Source organism: Cinclus cinclus, chromosome 3 (assembly GCF_963662255.1).
Source record: "Cinclus cinclus chromosome 3, bCinCin1.1, whole genome shotgun sequence".
Classification (NCBI taxonomy): Eukaryota; Metazoa; Chordata; class Aves; order Passeriformes; family Cinclidae; genus Cinclus; species Cinclus cinclus.
In genome coordinates, this window is record NC_085048.1 from 117,266,030 (window position 1) to 117,288,517 (window position 22,488).

The 22,488-nt window shown below is 46.7% G+C and overlaps 1 protein-coding gene across 3 annotated transcripts in view; it reads left to right on the top strand.

Moving 5' to 3' along the window:
* The first annotated feature begins 3,264 nt into the window (after nt 1-3,264).
* Nucleotides 3,265-22,488, top strand: part of XRN2 (5'-3' exoribonuclease 2) — a 32,304-nt gene continuing 13,080 nt past the window's right edge. Inside the window, exons 1-25 of one of the 3 annotated variants that reach the window (XM_062490738.1) lie at nt 3,365-3,395; nt 3,646-3,838; nt 7,624-7,751; nt 7,840-7,951; nt 8,224-8,335; nt 9,062-9,120; nt 9,200-9,289; nt 10,281-10,353; nt 10,448-10,498; nt 10,655-10,812; nt 11,217-11,291; nt 11,392-11,525; nt 11,613-11,670; nt 11,760-11,867; nt 12,509-12,553; nt 12,856-12,987; nt 13,973-14,091; nt 16,202-16,337; nt 18,280-18,387; nt 18,474-18,563; nt 19,041-19,113; nt 19,864-19,947; nt 20,524-20,621; nt 20,703-20,782; nt 21,896-21,952. In XM_062490738.1, coding sequence (XP_062346722.1) covers nt 7,711-7,751; nt 7,840-7,951; nt 8,224-8,335; nt 9,062-9,120; nt 9,200-9,289; nt 10,281-10,353; nt 10,448-10,498; nt 10,655-10,812; nt 11,217-11,291; nt 11,392-11,525; nt 11,613-11,670; nt 11,760-11,867; nt 12,509-12,553; nt 12,856-12,987; nt 13,973-14,091; nt 16,202-16,337; nt 18,280-18,387; nt 18,474-18,563; nt 19,041-19,113; nt 19,864-19,947; nt 20,524-20,621; nt 20,703-20,782; nt 21,896-21,952 — 2,093 coding nt within the window. In that variant the 5' untranslated portion in view covers nt 3,365-3,395; nt 3,646-3,838; nt 7,624-7,710. Of the gene's footprint in view, nt 3,839-7,623; nt 7,752-7,839; nt 7,952-8,223; nt 8,336-9,061; nt 9,121-9,199; nt 9,290-10,280; nt 10,354-10,447; nt 10,499-10,654; nt 10,813-11,216; nt 11,292-11,391; nt 11,526-11,612; nt 11,671-11,759; nt 11,868-12,508; nt 12,554-12,855; nt 12,988-13,972; nt 14,092-16,201; nt 16,338-18,279; nt 18,388-18,473; nt 18,564-19,040; nt 19,114-19,863; nt 19,948-20,523; nt 20,622-20,702; nt 20,783-21,895; nt 21,953-22,488 lie in introns of all 3 variants that reach the window. The other 2 variants (XM_062490736.1, XM_062490737.1) reach the window with 2 other exon arrangements.

Consider the following 22,488-nt stretch of genomic DNA (forward strand, 5'->3'; position numbering starts at 1 on the left):
AGTGCTTTCCTGCTTTTCCCTGCTCTGTGAAATCTGTGCTGGCATTGCTGTGTGGACATCACAGTAATTGGATGACTCCAGGACTTCATGCATTTTTAATTTTCTTCTTTTCATTCCTTTTATCTAAAATTAAGTTCATTAAACATTAGATTTTCTTTGGGAGGGAGAAACCACGGGACATGTTAAAGCCGTTCATAAATGATGAGAAGTTCAAAAGCAGACAGCAGCACTCCCAATTAAGATGTGCTGTGCTGCAGTCCCACATCTCCCAACACGGGCACCAATCTCTGCACCCCATCCCTCAAAACCCAGCTAGAAATGGGAACAGCATTCAGTTTAATAAGGGGAACATGCAGGCTGAGAGCTCAGCAGCACGGAAAGACTTGCAGAAAGCTTGGAACAGGAGCCCTTGGCACAGCCAGCTGCTGTGGGTTTCAGTAAGGGTGCAGCCTGGAATGTTCTGGGAACTGGGAAATGAGCACCAAGGATGGAGCTGGGTGAGTCTGTGACCAGGGCTGACATCCTGGGAGACTGCTGGGCTGGACTAAAGGACTGCAGCAACTGACAGAATGAGAGGACACAGTCTTAAGCCGTGCCAAGGGAAATATAGGCTGGATATTAGGAAAATGTTCTTTATGGAAAGAGTGATAAAGCACTGGAATTGTCTGCCTGGGGAGGTGGTAGAGTCACCTTCCCTGGACGTGTTTTAAAAAAGACAGGATGAGGCACTCATCCATGGTTTACTTGAGGTGGTGTTAGGGCATGGGGTGGACTTGATGATCTTGACGGTCTCTTCCAACCTGGTGATTCTGTGACTGAAGTCGGACTTTACTGAGGGCTTTAATGTCCTTTTTGCCACACCAGCTCCCCATGTCCTGTGGGACTGCTGCCTGCAGAGTGCACCCCTGTGCTGTGGGGTGGGCACGTTGCTCAAGGCCTGGGAGGAAGAGCCCCAGTGGAAAAATCCAGTGGCCTTCGTTGCTGAAGAACATTGCTTTGGCAGCGCGGCGTCTTTGCAGCTTTGAGCTGCTCCTGAGCTGCTCCTGAGCTGCTGATGTCAGCCCGTTTCTGTCTGCTCCATGACACCAGCGTGCGGTTCAGCTCAGCCCTGACAGTGGCCTGTGACAGGTGACAGATGGCAGCGGAGCCGTACGCAGGCAATCTCTGCCTCTCGCTGTCGCGGCGATAGCCGGCTTCCTCCGGAGCGTTATTTATGATACTCTTATTGTGCACGGACTCATTAAATGCAAAACATCCTGCCAGTCAACTTCCCCACGCTCCTTCACAGCTGTCACGCCGGCAGCTCGGCGCTGGTGGCAGGTGACGCTGACGGACAGCGGGACTGGGATCAATACGGCCCGCACAGATTCCCATCGGCACGCCACTCATCCGAGGGAAAGTGCCCGAGCGGGAAGCCTTCCCTGCTCCTGCCGTGGGCTGTGCTGTGCTGTGCTCATGGATGCGCAGGTGAGACCTGGGCGCAGCTGCTGGTGCTCACAATCAACTTCCCAAGGAATTGTCTGCTGCAGTATTAATTTTTCCAGCGCTTGTTTACCCAAGTAATTATAAGATAAGACTATCACGTTTCATTTGCGTCCGTCAGCCTTCTGGTTTCTTGGGCATTATCAGAAATCAACTGATTGCCCATCGTCACAAACAAAATGCTCGTGCTAAGCTGCTGCGCTCCCTAAAAAATTCCAGGAGGAGAAGCACTACAATAGGAAGCTTCAATCAGGGAACGTTTTGTAAGGAACAGATAAAGGACAATCTTCAGCTGATACCACAGGTGTGGTGCCACTACAAAGTTGCAGGGGAAATTTATTCAAGTCACAGATGTTATTGAGAGGAACGACAACAGAAAACGGCTTAACAACAGCCAAGTGAGGATAAGAATAGTAAGAGACACAGTATCAGGTTAATTTGTTCTACAGAGAATTAGCCAGGTACCAAGGTTCCCCTCCGCGCCCCAAATCGGCGGCGTTGACTCAGCAAGCACTGCTGAGATTTTGTTATTTTTGTTAATGACTCCCGGGCTGCTGTTCCCTGTCCTCGGCCTCGTGGCTGCCCTGCTAATGGAGCTGGTGTGCGGTGACGGGACACGGCAGAGGAAAACCCGCCTCGTGTTAATCCTGTTTAATTCCCAACCGTTTAATTCCATTTCGGCGCCGTCACACGGCCCCAAATTAACAGTATTTGCTTATGCCACGGGCAGAGTGAGGGGATGGGGGCTCTTTGACTCATGCTGCTCTCAGGAATCACGTGGAGCCATTTCCCACTGGAAATGTCCCCTCAGAGGCCATGGAGCAGCCGTGCCCTGAATCACTTCTGTTGTTGTCAAATGCTGGATAACTCAAAATTATCTTAAGTCTGGATGGTCTTTAATGTGAGATCTTTGTATACTTTCACACAGACCTAATTAGTGCATCCCTTCCTCAAGGACACACTGGAGCTACCAAGCTTTAAGGATGTAGTAAATCCACTTGATGCCTATGTGTACATTCCTAACGTGGCAAAACACCCAAATTCCGTGTAGCCTATAGCTGAATTGTGTCCTTTGTAACACTAAAATTCACACCTAGCAGGTCAAAAAGAGGTGCAGAACTTTCCCCTGAGCATGTGGAAGAGCTGGCTGGGGTTACATAACTCACATGGAAATTGCTGATGGATCCTTGAAGAGGGGCTGTGCTTGGGAAGTTGCCAACTCTGAATTGGATGGTGTTTGGAGTGTGGTGGTTGTGTTGGATTTAGGGAATACACTGAGGACGCAGCTCGTGCAGCATTCTTGTGTGTGTGGAGCCTAAAGCACCTCGCAGCCAGCCCCTCAGCTTGCTTTTTTAACAAGGTCCTAATGGATGGTGATTCTCCTGTTAAACTGCTCGTTTACGGCTTTTTTTGGAAGAGAAGTTGTCACACTTTGTGTCTCGGCTGAGCGTCACGGTGGCAGTGGGGCTGTCCCAGGAGCTAGCCTTCCTTCAGGCTTCGCTTCTCCTCCTGGCTATCACTTTGGCGCCCTCAGGCTTTGCTTTTCCTCTCTGGGCACTCCTTTCATGCCCCAGGAGCTGCCCAGACACAGAGTTTTTTTTGTGTGTGGGGGGGCCGTCCCCTCACCATCCCTCACCCCGCCATTGCCGCGCCCCGAGCCCGCGCCCAAGATGGCGGCGGCGGCGCCGCGCGCGCGCGTGCGTGCTCCCCACGTGACCCCCCCAGCCCTCCCCTCCCTCCCTTCCTTCCCGGCGTGCCCCGCGCCGCCCCCCGACCCCGGAAGTGGCGCTGGTGCCGCGAGTCCCGCTCGCCGCGGCGCGTCCCGTCCCGCTCCCGCCATGGGGGTCCCGGCCTTCTTCCGCTGGCTCAGCCGCAAGTACCCCTCCATCGTCGTCAACTGCGTCGAGGAGAAGGTGAGCCGTCCGCACCACGCGGGCCCGCTGGGGGCCGCCCCGGGGCTCCGAGGGGCGGGCGCGGGGGTCCGGGCCCGTGGGGCCGCACCAGTGCTGAGTCCCCGGTGCTGGATCCCGGGCGTTGAATCTCCCGGTGCTGGATCCCGGGCGTTGAATCTCCCCGGGTGGGTTGTGGCTTTGTTTGGGTTTGTTTTTTTCTTGGGAGGTTTGTGTGGTGGTTTTTTTTTTTTTGTTTTTTTTTTTTTCCTAGGAGGGGAGGAGGTTTTGGAGTTTTTTTTCCGGACTTTGAAACGGTGGTGGTGCGGGAGGAGTTCTGGCAGCGCCTCATTCCCGGCAGGAGGAATGGGCACGTCGAGGGAGAGGGGATGGGCGCCGGAGCAGGGGATGGGGCTGCTCCTCCGATTTTCCACGGAAAAGTCGAATTTGCCTTACTCGGCACTTGAGTAAGGAGCAGTGGGAAGCAGTGCTTTTTGCTGTTTCTTGGATGTTTTTCACACTCCCTGCTCTTCCACGACTTTTTAATTTTTATTTTTTTTTTTTGGGGGGGGGGGGGGGGGGGGAAAGGCACAGTATGCTTCGGGATTTGCTGGAAGCACACCAGTGGAGCTGCCTGTCTTGGACAGAGCGAGGAAACGCCAAGGAAATTATTAAAGCAGCTCGGGGGTCTGGGAGCTCTTTGGTCTCCCTATTTCCAGGCACACAGTCCCAGCATCCTGCTCCAGGAATGGGATCACGAAAGGCAGGGCAAGAATGAGAGGGACTTGAGAGAAGGAACTGAGCTGTCCCTTGGAGCTGCAGGGGCTTTGAGATATGCTCCTGCTTCCTTGGGCTCTCAGCTCCCAATGCTTCACTAATTCAAGCTGTGTAATTTTTCAGGCCTTGCTCATTATTCTGTTGAGTCTTCTATTTCATTATTTGTTGTAATAATCTCCAGCTTCCTGCTTTACCCTGGGGCTTTATTTTTTGGAGAAGCTTGAGGATGTCATGCTGCATCCAAAACTTGCACCAAGCCTGTCCTTGTGCTCTGTAAGCTCGAGCAGCCTCAGGTGGTTTTGTCTCATTGCTAATGTTTCCTAGTTCAGGATAAAGATCTCCTGGCCAAACAGGGAGCTGATTATTCCAAATGCATCCTCTAAAGTTTGGCTTTTCATGGCAGCAGCAGCAGGAGGTTTCAGTGGAGACTCTAACATAGGATTCCACAGGTGTCTTTCCGGGCAGTATTGCAGCTGAAATGATGTTTGTCTATATATATATATATATATATATATATATATATATATATATATATATATATATATATATATATATATGGGTTTTTTTGGGGGCTGGCTAGTTCCTTTAGGCACATCCCTGCAGCAAGGAGATGGGGAGGGGGGGGGATCTCCCTTCAGCAGTGGCTGCAGCGTGGAGGATTTACTGTGCCCTGAGCATGGCAAGTTCTCCTCAGGGCTAACCCGAGCCTTTCTGAGGAGGAAAGCTCTGGAGTTCCTACTTCCCAAACTGCTCTTCCTGTAGGCTTTTCCAAATAATTAGTATTCTGTTTTGTTGGATTGTACTGGCTGAAGAGCAGCGTTCTGTGTTCCCTCTCACTGGTTTGGAAAGTTCAGAGCGTGTGCTGGGGCTTCTGCCTCTCTGCTCCTCCTCCCAAGGTGTGCTCACCTTGGGGAAACACCTGGAAGGGGAAAAAGTGTGGGAGCAGGGTGGAGGAGATCAGGGAAAAGGGGTGAGGTGGTGGAATTCCGTGCTGAGGCTGCACGTGTGCCCTGCCTGCAGCAGGGTGTTCAGCTCTGTGCTTTTCCAGGGTATTCCTGCCTTTCAGCTTCAGGCAGTGAAGCACAGCTTTGGTAAAATTGTGAGTTGCTGCTGTGGTTTTATTACAGCTGTGATTTCAGGCCCTCTCAGCAAGGTGGGAAGTTTATTTTACCTGTCGCTGCTAGAAGTGAGTTTTTAATGGGGGATAATTAAGATCTAAGAATCTGTCTGGGAATTTTTATGGAGAAAAAGGGGGGTTGTGGGTTTAACAGTTTCCCTTAGTGCTGAGCTCCAGCAGCACTGACTCTTCTAGTCTCTGCACCAAACTCCTGGATGTGACTGGTCCTGAGGCTCCTGAAGCCTCAGTTTAGGGGCTGTCCTGTCCTGGATAACCCTTTAAGATTAAAGGGTCTTAAATCTGTCTTTGAAAAGCAGCCACAATTGAAACAGTAATTACATCTGTAACAGTTGCAGGAGGTTGTCTCTAAGAACCGATTTGCCTTTTTCAGCACATTTGTGAGTGTTTACCTTAATCTCTGTGTAATCAAAGCTGCTCTCACATTTAGGCTAAACAAAGGTTTGTATAGCCCTGGTTTTACTGACTCTATGTTCCCTCCCCCCCCCTTTTTTTTTTTTTCCTCAGTCTTTAATAGCTGAGCTTGTACCTGCCCAAGTTCTTTATTGAAATGAGTGGAAAGGCACAACAAATTCCTTGAGTTAGATTTGCCATAAATGAAGTGGCAGTTCTCACTGTCCTCATCCACGTTGCCTTGTTCCAGCTCAAGAGTACATTGCAATTACAGCCAGGACAGCACATGGATAAATCACATGCATTATCATTTTTTTTAATATTCAAACCTGGTCATAAATCTCAGAGTGGACTAGGACAGCAGGGAGAAGCTGTAGTTTGTCTTACTGTCGATGAATTTAAGCTTCTCTCACAATGTAATCAGCTCCATGTGTGTTTTAGGATTGCTGTAAATCTCTCTAATCAGAAATTTTGTATCTCCCAGTAGCTTGTCTCTTTGAAATATTGAAAAGTTGATCCTTGTTCTCTTACCTTGCTGGATTAATCAGATTTAAGAAAAAGAAATAATCTTCTTCTTCAGCTGAGCAGGAAGAATGAGAGGAAGATCTTGAAGATAATAAAAAATACAGGAGAAAATATTCTTAATCAAATGGATAGGAATTAATAAAGCTGCGGCTAAAGTATCATGTTTGAAGATATGTTTTCAATGATTTCAAAAGAGGCTGTAGATGAGAAGTGAACAGTTTAGTTATATCACAGTAGATATCACTGCCACTACTTCAGCCTTCCTTCCACAGGGCTGCTGCACAATGGGGATGTGAAGGGGGGCTTGTGTTCTGCCTCAGAGAGCTGGGATTCCTTCTGAACCCTGTTTAGCTGGGCACAGAGGGTGGCTGGGCATCAAACAGGATCCAGTTTTTGCGCAGTGTTTGCACCAACACTTATTTTCTGCTAACACCAACTCATTTGAAAGTGTCTGGAGAGCTTGGTAAAGGAGGCAGGCAGACTTGGGGGTGATACCTGCCAGGGTACCTGTGCTGAACATGAATACCAAGCCAAGGCTTTAGAGGGTTTAATTTTGGAGTAAGAAGTCAGCCAGTCCTGCTGCTGCTTTAAGTAGGAAAATTTTCCAGAGTTGATGGCGCAATCTGTAAGTTTTGGGTTTTTTTCCTTCTGAATCCCCACCAAAGATGTGGAGAGCTCCCTCAGTGAGTAGCAGGCAGTGTGCAGACAGAAGTTCAGGGAGGTCTTTGGTGTTGGCTCAGCTCCATGTAATGGGAGAGCCAGCGGAATCCCAGGCACTCCTGTGACTGTAGCCTTTCCCTCAGAACATGCCACTCATTTTTAAACTCAGCTTTGTGCCCAGCTGTTCACGAGCACGCCGTGTTCCACCTTTGGGTGTGTTATAACCCATTCCATCCAGAATTCCACTGAAAATCATCAGGCTTTTCCTTGCTCAGCTCCTGTGTCTTGCATGTTCCTTGGGGTTTAATCTGTGTGTGTTACACCTGTGGCTGGTGGAAGGGAGAATCAGTGTTGCTAATTATTGTCTTTTGACCAAACTAACCACAAACCCAGCAACAACAAAGGCCCAAACAAAACAAACCTGAAATTGTGGTGAGGAAACAAAAGTGACCGTGGTTGTTGAGGATGTTGAAGAATCTGCTCTGGGAGTGCAAGTGGCTCTTGGTGATTTAGGATGAAGAAATAATGAGATACAGGGACTTCTCTTGTCAGCAGAAATAACCCATCATTGTGTTTGCTGGTTAAAAACATCTGTAGGAAGAAGTGCTGTGTCTAGTGAAAAGTGCAGTTGCAGGTAATGTGGGTACTTACCGCTCTCTTTTTCTTCTGCTGCTTTTAAAACCAAAGCAGGCTTCTGTGACTCTGTGCATCGATAGCTGCTGGTTATTTGTGCTGAAATCCTTATCCCCTCTGCATCCCTAGGCCAAAGAATGCAATGGTGTCAAGGTCCCCATTGACACCAGCAAACCCAACCCCAACGAGGTGGAGTTTGACAACCTCTACCTGGACATGAATGGCATCATTCACCCCTGCACACACCCAGAGGACAAGTAAGGCTCTTGGTTTGGCTCTTTGCAGGTCGTGTATCTCTTTACTGACTGCATTTCAGGTGTTAGATTGGATGCTCTTGTGTTTTAGGCCAGCGCCCAAAAATGAAGATGAGATGATGGTGGCGATTTTTGAGTACATCGACAGGATCTTCAACATTGTGAGACCAAGGAGACTCCTCTACATGGCCATAGATGGAGTGGTGGGTACTGGCACATTCGGTTTCCAGCTGGAAAATCCTCATCTCCCCTCAGCACCCAGAGTCACAGAATGGTTTTTGTGCTGGAAAATCACCTGCTCGCACATGGGTGGGGACACCTTCGTCCAGCACAGATTGCTCCATCCAACCTGCCCATCAGTAATTCTGAGGAGACATCAACTCTTTGTAATCACTTGTGTCCCAAAGCAGCTCTCAGGACAGGAGAGATTGTCCAGATGCAGAAGGTGACCCAGCCTCTCCTGTGACTTTTTTAGGCCCCACGTGCTAAAATGAATCAGCAGCGGTCCAGGAGATTCAGAGCCTCAAAGGAGGGCATGGAAGCTGCTGAGGAGAAGCAAAAAATCCGGCAGGAAATTCTGGCCAAAGGTAGGGCAGTGGCCTTATCAGGGGTTTTTCCATGAGAATCACCTTGTTTGATCCTCTCAGTAATGTTCAGAGGAGGGCTGTGTATGCATTGCTGGGAGAAGGGGAGAACAAGCCCGGGGAAGGCTGGGTCTGTGTCTTCCAGAGAAACTGAGACAAAACAAAATGTCATCTTTTCTTCTTCAGTCTCTTGCCTGAAATGAGTTTGTGTTGAGTGCTCTTAATTCCTTTTGAAAATAAATTGAAGAGCAGGGATAAATGCAGTGAGAAACAACCAAAACCCTTCTGGAAGGAAGTAGACATTTGTAGGGCTTGATGAAAGGAGGATTGAGGCTTAAAAGCAGGGATCAGATGGAAATACTGATGCACAGGGATAATAAGCTGCCAGCAAGGGGAGTTACTTGACAGTGGAAACTCTAAAATCAGTGAGGAAACAAAAGTCAGAGCAACTTTGAGGGTGGTGGTGACACAGCTGGAGTGAGAGGGGAGTGTGTTGCTGCTGGCTGGGCTTTGATATCACCTTGCTGAAGTAACAGTGTTTGTAAACGTGGTAGCACCTGTAGGATGGAGATAATACAACGCTAAGAGTTGGTTTGGTTTGGTTTGGTTTTGTGGGAATTTTATTAAGCAAACTGGTTTCAGCCAGTTAGTTCTTCCCAGGGGAGCTGTCTGGGTTCCTCCATGTGGTCCATCTGGATGTAACTCTGCTCCCTGTTTCTGTTGCTCCAGGTGGCTTCCTGCCTCCAGAGGAGGTGAAGGAGAGGTTTGACAGCAACTGCATCACCCCGGTGAGTGGCCTGGGCCCGTACCCAGCAATTGCCAGGGGCTGAACGCTGGTTTAATTCCTTTCCTTCCCACCCTCTGTAGGGAACTGAGTTCATGGACAATCTTGCTAAATGCCTCCGCTATTACATCGCTGACCGCTTGAACAGCGACCCGGGCTGGAAGAACCTGACTGTGAGTTTGCCACTTCCACACTAGAGGGAGATGAATGAGATGTTTGGGCTGGGATCCAATTGAAGAGTAGGAATTTGACAGATTTGGCTCTTGGCCTGGTTGCGAGCCGTTATTAACAACGGGCCAGCGTGCACGTCCTGCTGAGGCTTCAGAGATCCATTCCATGCTGATAACTCCATCTGCCAGCACCATTTGCTGTGATTTCACTGAAGGGCAAGGAGCAGGTTTGCTGCTGGAAGCCACAATTTCACATAATGGGAGACAGGGCTTTAGGAATGCTTTTTCTGCTTCGGGGGGAGGAGTGAAGACACATTGTAGTTGTATCTTTAGCACTGTTCCTTTTTCTGTAATTGCTCCAATCGCAGGCTGCATTTTCTCTGTTACTCTAATGGCAGGCAGTGAAAATAACAGGGGCCAGTTTTCTGGGCTTCGAGATCCTCCCCTGGCCTTGCCCAGACACTCCAGTCCCCCAGTTGTGTCTGTGACAGCCCTGTGTTTGCTGCACACAAGGGGCAGTGCAGGCAGGAAACGCAGCTGAATTTGCTGACTGTTCAAGTGCTCTAATTAGAGGGCAGTTGGCTCTGCTTGATTCCCCCCCATCAGACAGAGGTTTTATAAACACTAATTCTCCTCAGGGTAAAGAGGGGGAGATGAGATCGTGTTTCAGTGCATCAATGAGCTCAGTCTGGGAGTTCTCTAGTGCCCATTTCATTGCCCTGACAATTTACCAGGACACGTCAAATGTGACGTGATCATTTCGGTGGAATTTGAATCAGTCTCAGTTTCAGCCTGGAGCTGGTAGAGGGAAGTGAAGGTCTCTTCACTTGCTCCTTGCTTGTAAATAATTTCATCTTCAATCCCAGTGTTTTAGCTCAGACCACAGATTAGAATTTCAGGTATTCAGAAGTCAGATGCTGTGTTCAGTATACAAGTTACTGGGTTTTCTCCTGTGGCAGCATTAATTGTTGCCATGATTTGAATGTTTTTTCAGGTTATTTTGTCAGATGCCAGTGCTCCTGGTGAAGGGGAGCATAAAATCATGGATTACATCAGGAGACAAAGAGGTAAAATTCCAATGAATGTGGACATTTTAAGTTAAGATATGCTTAGTAATAACTTACTTTTTGCATGATATTAATGTAATTTTCTTTTGTGCAGCTCAACCGAACCACGACCCAAACACTCACCACTGTCTGTGTGGGGCTGATGGTGAGTTCTCTCTTGCTTGTGGTTCCTGGATAATCACGTCAACATCTTCCCAGAGGCAGAATCCACTTTGCTTCTAAACTTTAAAAGACCCAAAAAACCAAAAACTTGATGATGTTTATCCTTAATCACATTTTATTCTTCTTCCTTGCTTGGTAGCTGATCTGATCATGCTTGGCTTAGCTACACATGAACCAAACTTCACCATCATTAGGGAGGAGTTCAAACCAAACAAACCCAAGCCGTGTGCTCTCTGTAACCAGATGGGGCATGAGGTTAAGGATTGCCAAGGTCTGCCCAGAGAGAAACAAGGGAAGGTAAGAATTTTGCTGTTTCTAGGATTTCTTTAATCTGTAGTGTATAAGGAGAGTCTCAAATCATTCTTGCTGTTGGTTTTAGCTGAAGCATGGCACAAATTGCTGCTGGGAATACCTTTTTACTTTTACTTGGAAGTAATAATACAAAAGTGTCATGACAAACCTAGTGTGCACACTTGTGGTGTTCTGTTTTTTGGGGCTTTCCCACTGAATGTGAACAAACAATCAGTAACTGAACAGATGTGCAAAATGCAAGCCTGGCACAAGGGCTTGGGAGCCTATTTTGGGTCTCCCTCAACTCCTGTTGAAGCAAGCCTTGCCAGTGGGGCTGGAGAAGCTCTGGGATGCTTCTCCAGATGCTGCTGCTGCTTCTTGTGTCTGATGTGAGTCCCCTCTGGTTTCAGCACGATCAGTTTGCTGACACCATGCCAGTCTCGGAGCAAGAGTTCATCTTCATCCGCCTGTGTGTCCTGAGAGAGGTGAGGTGCAGCAGCTGCCTGGCTGTAAATACCATTGAAACCCCGTGCAGTGTTCCCTGAGCTCCTTTTTCTTGTGTGTGTGTGTGTGTGTATGTTCCAGTACTTGGAGAGAGAGCTCACCATGGCCAGCTTGCCTTTCACTTTTGATTTTGAAAGGAGCGTTGATGACTGGGTCTTCATGTGCTTCTTTGTGGGGAATGACTTCCTCCCTCATCTGCCATCTCTGGAGATCAGGTAGATGAGAATGTGTTTTCCTTCCCTGCAAGAACAGCTCCTGTGCTTTTTCACTAGCAGGAGTCTCACCCTGTGGTTTGTGTTTAGGGAGGGAGCCATCGATCGCTTGGTTAACATCTATAAAAACGTGGTGCACAAAACAGGGGTGAGAGTTTTCCCTTTTCCTTTCAAAACATCTGTGTCTCTGCCACAAAACAGGCTTGCTTTTCAACTCTGCTCTTCTCTGACCTGCAGGGCTACCTGACTGAAAGTGGGTTTGTAAACCTGCAGCGGGTCCAGATGATCATGCTGGCTGTTGGGGAAGTTGAAGACAGTATTTTCAAAAAGAGGAAAGATGACGATGTAATTGCTTTGTTGTTGTTCTTGGGGTTTGGTTTTACTCACTTACTGAGAGCCAGAGACACTCCATTGAGAGGATAAGAAAAAGAAAAAAGCCCCAAATTTGGATTTTCTTTGTTATACTCTCTGGTGAATTCTTCCAGGCACAAAAAAAGAATCTTGTGCTTCCAGCTGAGTTTCTTTTCCTGGAAATGCCAGTTTGATGTTCAAGTTTTCAGTTAGCCCAGGAATCACAGAATAGGAAACGTCTTCCCTTGAGTGTCTTTTCCTATATCTAAGACGCTAATGCCTCTCTGACATTTTTTTGGGGCAGCTCTGCAGTGCAGGCAAGGAGTCTGTGTGCATTGACACTGCTGTCACCCCCAGGTAAGGCTGCAGCTAAATTTAGTGGATTATTTAAATCATTGCCAGAGTTTTGGGGCTTTGAGTACCCAGCTGGGTTTTTTTCCCCCATAGATTTTCAGGGTAGGATAGAAAATTCCATCCCATTTCTGTTGGATTTAGAAACACAAGAATTGACCCATGTCTCATTCAGAGCATTCCCTGAAAACCTTGTGGCATGCTCAGTTGAGGAGTATAGTAAAATCATTTGCTAAAGAATCCGTGTCCTTGACTGACTTGATTTCCCTTTGTTCTTTGCTTAGGATAACTTTAAAAGACGGCAAAAAGAAAAAAGGAAGAGATTAAAGGTAAGTGAATTCCTTACCCCGTGCAGAAACTAGCAAGAATATAAATGTCTGCTTTAGTTTTTGGAGGTTGAAACTGCAAGTGTAATCATGGTGTTTGTTGGCCTGTGTGTAAACTATTTTGTAGTCTAAAATATTTAAATTAGGTTTATTTTCCCCCACCCACCCATTCCATATATTAAAAATATGGGTTTTTACGTTCATTTCCCTGTAGTGTTGATCTGAAAATTGTGAGAGAGCATCATCCCAGTGCTGGGGAGAGCACGAAGCTCTTTTCAGCAGCCTGGTCTGTGTTTATCTTGCAGAGGGATCAGCCTTCCTTTATTCCTGGTGGCCAGTTTTCCCCTCAAGCCCTGGGAAATCGATCCAGCCCTCAGGCAATCTGTAACCCCCGACAAGCTGCCTTTGAGATGAGGATGCACGAGAGGCAGAACTCTGTGAGTAGATGTTCAGAGGCTCCTGTTACTCCAGGCAACTTTTTCACTGCCCCATCGACTTTTCCTGAAAAGCTGACACCTCAAACATTGTTCTTCAAGGAAGTGGCTTTTAATAACTGATTTTTCTAAGCCTGCTTGAATAAAATTGCTTTCTTTATTTCTGCTTGGAATAATGATGCACTTCCCTGGGGAAGGGAGAAACTTGGCTGATGTTTTGGGCAAGGTGTTAGCGAGGGAAAACTGGAAAGAAGTGCTCTGTTAGAAGTCCTGTTAACTTGAAATAGCAATTATGACAAATGCTTTCTTTCTGGGTATAAATCTTCATCCAAACAGTGAACAGATTAAAAGTTCTTTTCATTGCAGAGATGTGTGTTCTGTCTCTGAAGTCTAAATACAATGTGCTTTTTCAAGGTATAATTTCTGCTGCTCTTCCCTTGTAATCTCAAAACATTTTTGCACCCAAGTTACGAAAATTAGTTCCTTTATGGAATGGGAGACTTTTCTTTCAGGCTGTAATATTAAAATAGATAAATTTGATAGGAGTTTAAGAGACCAGCTGTGAAGGAACTCAGAGTGTTTCTGGCAGTCCTGAGGTTTTTTTCACTAGTGCCTCAAAAGGAAGTTATAACAATGGTGTTCTGAAATTGGAATACATCCAGAATGGCATTTTTTAATTCATTCAGACTGCGTTGTTTATTGCATCCTTTTCTTTCTCAAAGCCAGTGACATCTTTGCCTCTGTGCATCAATGCCTGCCTTTTAACAGGGATGTGGTTTTCCCTTTTGCCCCTTAACTTTGATGGGTTAAGGGCTGGGCAGCCTTTGCCTGGAGGTTTTTTCTTTTTTTTTTTTTTTTTTTTGGAACTGCAGAGAAGTCCTGTGATGATCACAGAGCTGTTAATTTTAACTTGAATTTTAAAAGCCTAATAAATCCTCCTCTTCCCCCCTCCCCTTCCCCTATTTATCTGTAATAATTCTGACCCTAGACAACTTCAGCATCTCCCAACACCAGCCTGACTCCTGATGGCAGCCCATCCCTGGGAGGAGGAATTAAGCGGAAAGCTGAAGACAGTGACAGTGAACCTGAGCCAGAGGATAATATCAGGTGAAGCCATTTTTTGTAGCACTTTGTTGACAAATTGCTGAGATAGATGCAGCCTCATTAATGCCATTTAGCTCAGTGCAGCGGTGCCTTCCGATGCTTTTCTGTGATCTTTTTATCCAGCGGTAATTAACGTGGAGGGTGAGGATATCCAGTGAATTCCAGTGAGATGGGCGAGCTCTGTCTGTTCAGGCTAAGTATCCAGATTAGTATGCGTGCAGGTTTGCAGCCTCCCAGCCAGGGCTCCCTCTGAGACCCAGCTTGGCGAGACAGGAGACATTCCCTGACGATGTGAGCAGAATTCCAGTCTGTTCCTGGAACCCTGGAGCCCTGCAACCCTCCCTCACTTCCAGTGCTCCCCTCCATCTCTGTCGTGCAGTAGCCCTGGTTTGTCTCTGAGTCCTTGCATTGTCACAGGGAGGTTGAGGCAGGAATTTCCTGGGAGTTAACCAGCACTGGCTCTGCATTGGTCAAGGGTTTCAGTGTAGCTCTTGCTATTTGTAAGGGTGGTAGCCCTTACAGCTGCTCCTGAGAAGTGCAGCCTCAGGGTTTTGTTTTCTGTGGAGTCAGGCCACGGGTGGATGTGGGAAAACCACTCGGGGTTCTTTCCTTGTAGAGTTCTGCTCACAGTCATCACAATGTGTTTGTGACATGGGGCGCAGCAGCTCTGCCAATACCACAGTTCTTGCTCTCGTTCTTATTTTATTTCCTGTGTTTCTTTCATGATTTTTATTTTTTTTAAATCAAGCAAGCAGAATTTTTATATAAAATCATGAATTTTAAGGATAAATTATTTCGTCTGATTTCCATCTGAGTGTTAGCAGAGCTGCTCAAAGAAGCTTGAACAGTATGAACAAACTGTGGTGATTCTGGAAGGGTTGGTACTGCCAAGGAAAAGGATGTGCTACATTCAACCACAGTTTTTTAAGGCTTTTGTAGCTCAGAATATTTTTTTCATGTCCTTTTCTGGGTGGAAATTAATTCTCTGCTTGCCATTGTAAATAAAAAGAACTGCATTGATGTCCTAGATACAACCATGCTGTTAGTGGAAATATATTCTGTATTTAGAGCGACTCTGAAACCAGAACAAATTGTTGCAGTCAGCTACAGATGGGTTTTATCTCACAGAAAGGTTTCTTGAATTTATGCAAGTGTCTGCCTGCCAGGCAGCTCAGAGGCTGCAGATGTTCTTGACTCCATCCCTCAAGCCTTCAGTGCCAGGAGCTCTGTCCTTGCTCACCTGCTTTTCTGGAAGTCTTCAAAGCATCTCTTGGCTTCTCTGCCTGCTCCTCAGTGTAAAACATCTCAAGAGGATTTAGGAAGTGTCCTGAGCAGCTGTCTCAAAAGAGAAGCCAAGGGAAGATCCTCTTTGCAGAGCCAAAGGGATGTGCATCCTGCAAGGAAGCATAAATAGATCGTGGCTCTCTCCTAAAGCTCCATACACAGGATTTAGGGCTCTGGGAGAGTCTGACCAGTGTCAGCTTGAGGTGACCTCTTGGAGTGTTTTGGAATGAAGTTCTGTGTAAGAAAACAAATCATTATTAAGGGATTATGTGGTTTAACCAGTTTGGTTCTTTGCTGACATGATACAGCAGAGCTGAAGGGTGCAGCTGCCCGTGTGTGAAAGAGGAGCCAGTGTTTGTTTTCCCTGCCCCATCTGTGGACAGACATGAGGGGGAGCTGTGTGAGGGGAGGATGAACTGTGGCCAAGGTGGCTCCTGTGATCCCAGTGTGCACCTCTGGCCTGAGAGACTGAAAATCCTGCATGAAGGGGAGCTTATCTGATGGGAAGCAGCAAGCACAGGGTGCTGAGCTGCAGAAGTGCTGCTGGTAATCACAGCTCACCTAAACAGCAGCAGAACACAGAAATTATTCTTCATTTGCTTGCCTTTATGTTTGGGGTAGCAGGAAAACTCTTTATCAGTTCTGTCAAGAGTCGCATTTTATTCTGTTGGTGACAAGCATCACTCTTTCTGCTCTCATTTAAGCCGTATACAAATGGCAACTGAAGTAGCAAGTGGCTTTGCCTTGGGCAATTCAGTAATTCAGACCTGCAGATGTGTGAAGGTGCCCATTCATGGTAACATGTTGCCCATGCCTGGTTGTGTTGCAGGTTGTGGGAAACGGGCTGGAAGCAGCGCTACTATAAAAACAAATTCGATGTGGATGCCTCGGATGAGAAATTCCGTCGCAAGGTTGTGCAGTCCTATGTGGAAGGGCTTTGCTGGGTCCTCAGATATTATTATCAGGTACCCCAAAGTTTATTGGCTACATTTGTTTCAGTCTGTTGCTCGTTTTGGAAAAGCTGTGGGATTTTTTTTTTGGAGGTGGGAAACAAATGTGCTCCGGTTCTGTCTGACGCTGGGGGTTCCAATGCAGCTTCACCATCCCTGGAGCTGCTGGAGGAACAACTGGACGTGGCACTCAGTGCTCTGGGCTGGTTGGCAAGGTGGTGTGTTGGTCACAGGTTGGGCTCTGATCTCAGAAGTCATTCCCAGCCTCAGTGATTCCAGGATTGTGGCTCTCCCACCTGGTAGCAGCACTTGTTGGTGCAGCAAGAACCGCTGCTCTTTTCTCTTTCCCACAAATAATGACATTGCAGATGACTAAATGAGAGAACAAAGGACACAGTGTGAAATGCCAGTAAGAGTTTGCAAGGGACAGAGTTGTCAGTCTGGCCTGCAGATTGTCATGCTGCTCCATGCAGTGTGTTGTGATTGCAGTAATAATCTGTATCTGATTTAAATCTTTTGATAATTGAGATGTCAGATTGGCAAGAGATTAGTGAGCCATGGTGGCGTTTGTTGCTCTGATGGTTAATAAGCAGCTCCGTGCCCTGAAGGCAAAGTCAGCTAGTGTGAATTTGGAGTTTCCACACTGGGCTGTCTTCTTAAAACCTCTTGTTTTTCCTCAGTGGCTGCCACCTGTCCAGCTGGGAGCACAGGCAGGGCAGACAGCTCACATGCCAACAGAATTTTCATTTCCCCTTGGAACAAGATGGGAATGTGTCCCCTTCCCTCCTGCTCTAACCATTCCTTGAGTTTGGGCTCTGACTCATGTATTGTGGGGGATGAAAATCATCAAGTTTAAGTGTTCTGGTGCAGCTGAGTTCCCCATGCACATCCTTGTGTGCATGACCTCCTTTTGCATGACCATCCAGGTGTCACCTGGATGCCTTTATAGGTGGGAGTTCCTGGGATCCTGGGCACAAGGAAACCATGGGGTTTTAACTATGACATTGTATTTTCCCACAGCTCTGTGTGTCCATCTGCCTCTGGGGGCAGAAATGAGCCTTCAGGTGAGCTGTAGGTAAAAGTGTCCCCTTCAGAGCACAGAACCATTCGGGTCTGTTGCATGGGGATGGAGGAGCTGGAAAATCATTCCCTGCTCATATGGAAATGAGGTTAGGAAGCTGTAGGGCTGGGGAGCCTCAAAGTAGGTTTGCCTGAGGATCTTTGAGTGGCTTTCTTTTCTCTCACCATAATAAAAATTTACTTCAGTAACTACTGCTGGCTGTCCATAAAACTTGTGTCAGAATGCATTACATGCCTTTCTGTTCCTCCAGAAAGCTAATAACTCAGGACATGTCCCACTAGAGGGAACATCTGTTTGAAAGGGGGAGGGGGGAAAGGGAAAAAAGAAGAAAAAAGAATGAAAGCAATTCACCTGGCTTTTGACACATTCTGTCTGAAGGACCGCAGCAAATAATTATAGGTGCTGTAATTTGGTACCAAAAATATCACTGGAGGAGCCTCGTTGACATTTAATTGTTCAGAACTGGAAGTCAAAATAGTAGTGGGCTTTTGTTTCAAGTGGTGCTGCTAAGAAAAATAGCTGAGGAGGTGGAAGCTTGACTTACACCCTCCGGAGCCACATTTCCTTGGTGAGGTGCACGGTGTTCTGGCATGTTTGAGGCAGGAAAATGAGAGGGGAAGAGCAAAGTGCTACTCCAAGTGTGCTGTAGTGCTGGTACTGGAGAGAGAAAGAAGCACCAGTGAAAACCAGAATGCTTCTCAACACATCTGCAGCGAGCACTGTTCACCGGGGGCCTCTGTTCCCACAGAGTTAGCAGCAGGGTTTTGCAGTGGAAAACAGGGGTGTAAACTGCTCTCTGCCACGCTTGGTGACTGGGCTGCATGATTTCCATGTGCTGGTGTGTCTTATTTTGTGTCTCTCACCTCCCTGTCCCAGGGCTGTGCATCCTGGAACTGGTATTACCCTTTCCACTACGCCCCCTTTGCCTCGGACTTCGAGGGCATCGCGGACATGCCTTCAGACTTTGAGAAGGGATCCAAACCGGTAGGGCTGCTGCTTTATCCGTCCTTTCACTGCTGCTTTGCCCCCTCATTCCAAGTGTCCCACACCTGCTTGTTTGCTCTCCACAGTTCAAGCCTCTGGAGCAGCTCATGGGAGTGTTCCCGGCTGCCAGTGGGAACTTCCTGCCGCCCACATGGAGGAAACTCATGACAGACCCGGTGAGAATCCCTCTTGTGTTCCTGTCTGGAAGCTCAGATCACCTCTCGATGGTGTGTATAGGACCTGCTGCTTCTCACTTCATGCAGAGGAGTGCTGCAGAGCCAGGAGGGAAAGGTTTTGGTAGATTGCAGTGGTTCTTCAAAGTCATTAAAAGTGATTTCTTGGAATCCGGATGACATTGCCCAGCTCTCTTACACTTCAAATGGTTTAGTTTCTTACAAAAATCTTCCAAAACTTAGATGGGGAGCATGTAGTTTACCCTAGTTACCTCTCCCCTCATCCTAATTTTTCTCTCCTCCTTAATTTCCTATTTTAAATCTCTGAGTAATGCCAAGTGCCCATCCTCACTTTGAGCTTAAATGGCTTTTAATGAAAGCTGTTTCTGTTATCAAAGACCTTTGTGTTTGGCACCACATGACATTCTGAACCCGTGTCAAAGTTGGCTTTAAGGGTGATTTTTGTTTTCTCAATTCCAGGAATCAAGCATCATTGACTTCTACCCTGAAGACTTCGCTATTGATTTGAATGGGAAGAAGTACGCTTGGCAAGGTGAAACTTCTACTTTGTTTTTTTTTAATTTGTAGAGATTAGTCTTAAAAACCTGTAAAAGTAGGAAGCATTTGGAAAATCATCTTAGTGAGAAAACACTGCATGGAGTCACAGAGAACTTGTTGTGGGGACAGGTATTTTGCAGCAGGTGTATTTTTGAAAGGAAATTAATATGAAGAGCAAATTACGGTTCACTAACTGGTTTTGGATTGGCAGTGATTATTGGTAATTTCAAGTCATTCTAGATTTGCTCATTTGTCCTGAACTATCTTAATCATTCTTCTGTTTTTATCAGACTCAGTGTATAATTGTCTTTTGTCTCCTTTGCATCCAATTAATGGATCTCGTTCTGCTCAATCAGTGGCTCATTAGTACTGTGCCAAAAATACTTTGGGGAATACAGAAGTATTTTGGAGCACACAAAGAATGCAAAAAGAGGTGCAGCATTTATGCATTTTTTCCTTTCTTTAGAGAATATTAATTTCCAAGATCTGCCAGATTCTGTGGTATTTACACTGCAGGTAAAGTTTTAGGTTTAGGTTTTCAGTTTGAGTGCAACAGGTTTTGTTTGAATAGAGCCACGGAAAGATCTGACTTCTGAAGCAAAAGTGTGATTCCTTCAGAATGACACTGCTCTAGCTGCTTCTTGGCTGAGGAATCTTATCAGAGCTTGCCATGGTGGTGTCTGTTTTTGGGGAGGTTCTGGGTTTTTTCTGTGAGTGTGAGGAAATGCTGGTTTGGTTTTGCCAGGTGTGGCTTTGCTGCCCTTCGTGGATGAGCGACGCCTCAGAGCTGCCCTGGAGGAAGTGTACCCTGACCTGACTCCTGAAGAGAGTAAGAATTGGGGCGTTCTGTTAGGGAATTGGGGCGTTCTGTTAGGGAATTGGGGCGTTCTGTTGCCACCTATGAATTTCAGAATTTCACTGTAAATGAACAAGGTGTCCTCAATATTTGGTTGGGTTGAGTTTATGACAGACTCTACCTCAGGGGTGCTGCTGGTAATCAGTGTTCCTCAGTGGATTTGTTTTCTAACACTTGTTCAACTTCTAAAGGCCAATGTTTGTTTCTCTGTTGTACAGAAATAACATCTGGTTCTTGCGGGTAAACTGTGGAGGTGTGGGGGGTTTGGGGTTTGTTGTTTATCAATTCTGTCTGTATCTGCAGCGTTACTCTATTCTAAATTCAGCATTCCTCCACTTGAACACAAGATTCCCATGATTTTACTGCCTGCCAGCTGTCCTTGGCACCAGAGACGTCCTGCTCTGGGCAGATGTCTTTCCTGCGTTCAAAGCTTTCTCCTAAATCAGGGTGAAACTTGGCTTTTGTGGAGGTGTCACCAGGACTGCTTTGCTGCCTTCCTCCCTTCCCTGTTTCCCCTGAGCTCTTGCCCCTTTCCCATCATTTCTCCAGGCAGGAGGAACAGTCTTGGTGGTGACGTTCTCTTTGTGGGCAAGCACCATCCGCTCTGTGACTTCATCGTGGAGCAGTATAAGAGCAAGAACACGGAGGTGGGTTGCACTTTGTTGTTCAGTGGGAAAGGATCAGTGGGATCCTGAGTGCTGTAGCTGAAAGCTCCTCTCCCTCCACAGGCAGTGGACATTCCTCCAGAGCTGTGCCATGGCATCCAGGGAAAGCTCACCCTGAATGACAACGCCGTCCTCCCGGATCAGTGAGTGTGGTCCCTCTTGCTGCTGAAGGACTTCTCCTGCATGTAGAGCAGCAGAAATGGGTTTTTGTGCTCAGAAGGAGTAAATTAAAACTCCTGACAAGGCCACGTGTGTCCATCTGAGGGCCCAGAGCAGTCTGTGTTACCTCCAGCATGGTGGAAATCCCCAACAAGTGAAACTTGCATTCTATGGTCCTATTTTTTTAAGCTCTCAAGCAGCCTCAGATATCTTTAAAACACTCTAATGCATTTGTTTATTTGCTGAGGAGCCTTTGTTTGTTTGTCATTTCACCTATGGAAGGCTGATTTTTATGCCTTTAGTTATTGTTCTGTGAGGTAAACAAGGCCTGGGTAATGAAAGTGGTAGTGCTCAGTGGCCTTGTTCATGTAGAGTCATGTTTTGGCTTCTCTGCTTTTGTATGGATGTTAATGTGGGCTGATGTGACTTCCCATTAGTGCACATTGCCTAAAAACCCCACAACTCTGTTTTTTATATGCTAAGCTGCATTACATCAGAGAAAAATCCAGGTAGTGATAGCTTAGATATACTTTGGCTTTGTCCATTTAGTCTTCAGCACTAAAATCAGGGCTGCTCCCAGCTACATGAACTAGGAACACTCATATTTTTAGTTTTCTAGAGAACGCATCCGCTTTGAGGAATGATCAGTGTGATTTTCCCCTTGTAGGATACATTCATTTCTCTGACTGTGCTCAGAGATACAAGCAAGTGTTCAGTGCCTTGTTTGTTTTAAGTGCACAAACACTGGCTTGGTTGGACAGCAAATGTACCCCAGGTCACTCTAACAGACATTTCTCCCTTCTTGTCATGGTAGTGAAGAATATCACCAAGTCAGAGTTGTTTTGGAGGGAACAAGAATCCTCTTCTGGCCTTGACTTCCCTAGAAAGAATTCCCTAGAGAATGCCCCCACATCAGCTGCAAAAGAGGTGGCATTAAAGAATAAGGATGCAGTCTCTCCAGTGCTTGTAGAAGCACTTGGTTTAGGGGAAAGGCAAGTTAACTTTGAAATAAGTGTTTTACAGGCTTAGCTGGCAGAGCAGCAGATGGTGAGAAGTGTCTTCTGTGGTGTTTTGACAGAGGTTTTTCTCTTCACCAGGGTGGTGGAGTCTCCTGTTCCCATGCTGCGGGATCTGACACAGAACTCTGCAGTCAGGTCAGTAAACTCTGGCCTTTCCTGCCAGGGTGTGCAATGTTCAGCACTCAGAACACTGAAAATCACTTGTGGTCTGTGTCATTTTTACCTCCAGAGAGGCACAGCTTGATTCAAGCAGAACAGAAGTCAGAAATGCTGAGTTGTCAGGACACTGTAGGAAAGATGTCCTAAATGGGAATGTAGTTCCTGTGAGGGATGAGTTAAAGGAAGGGTTTGGCTTCTCCATCTGCCACTGTCAGGAGGTTGTAATTTTTCAGTGCTTCCCCCCATTGCTGTCACAAGGATTTTTCCTCCTGTCTTTGGAGGTGGTATGAGCACTCAGGGTGCTGCTCCTCAGGCTGGATTTTCCAGGGAGCCATTATTCTCTTTCCTTGTAGCCTCATTCTTTCTTGGTCCTGGAAAACATGAATTCCAGCTGGAAGAGTGAGATTATTCTGCTATATGTTTGCTTTTAGCTTTCTTGGTAATAAGGCAGTAATTCCTGTTTCACTTTGTCTCCATTATGCAACAAAGCTAATCCTCAAACACTTTCTTCT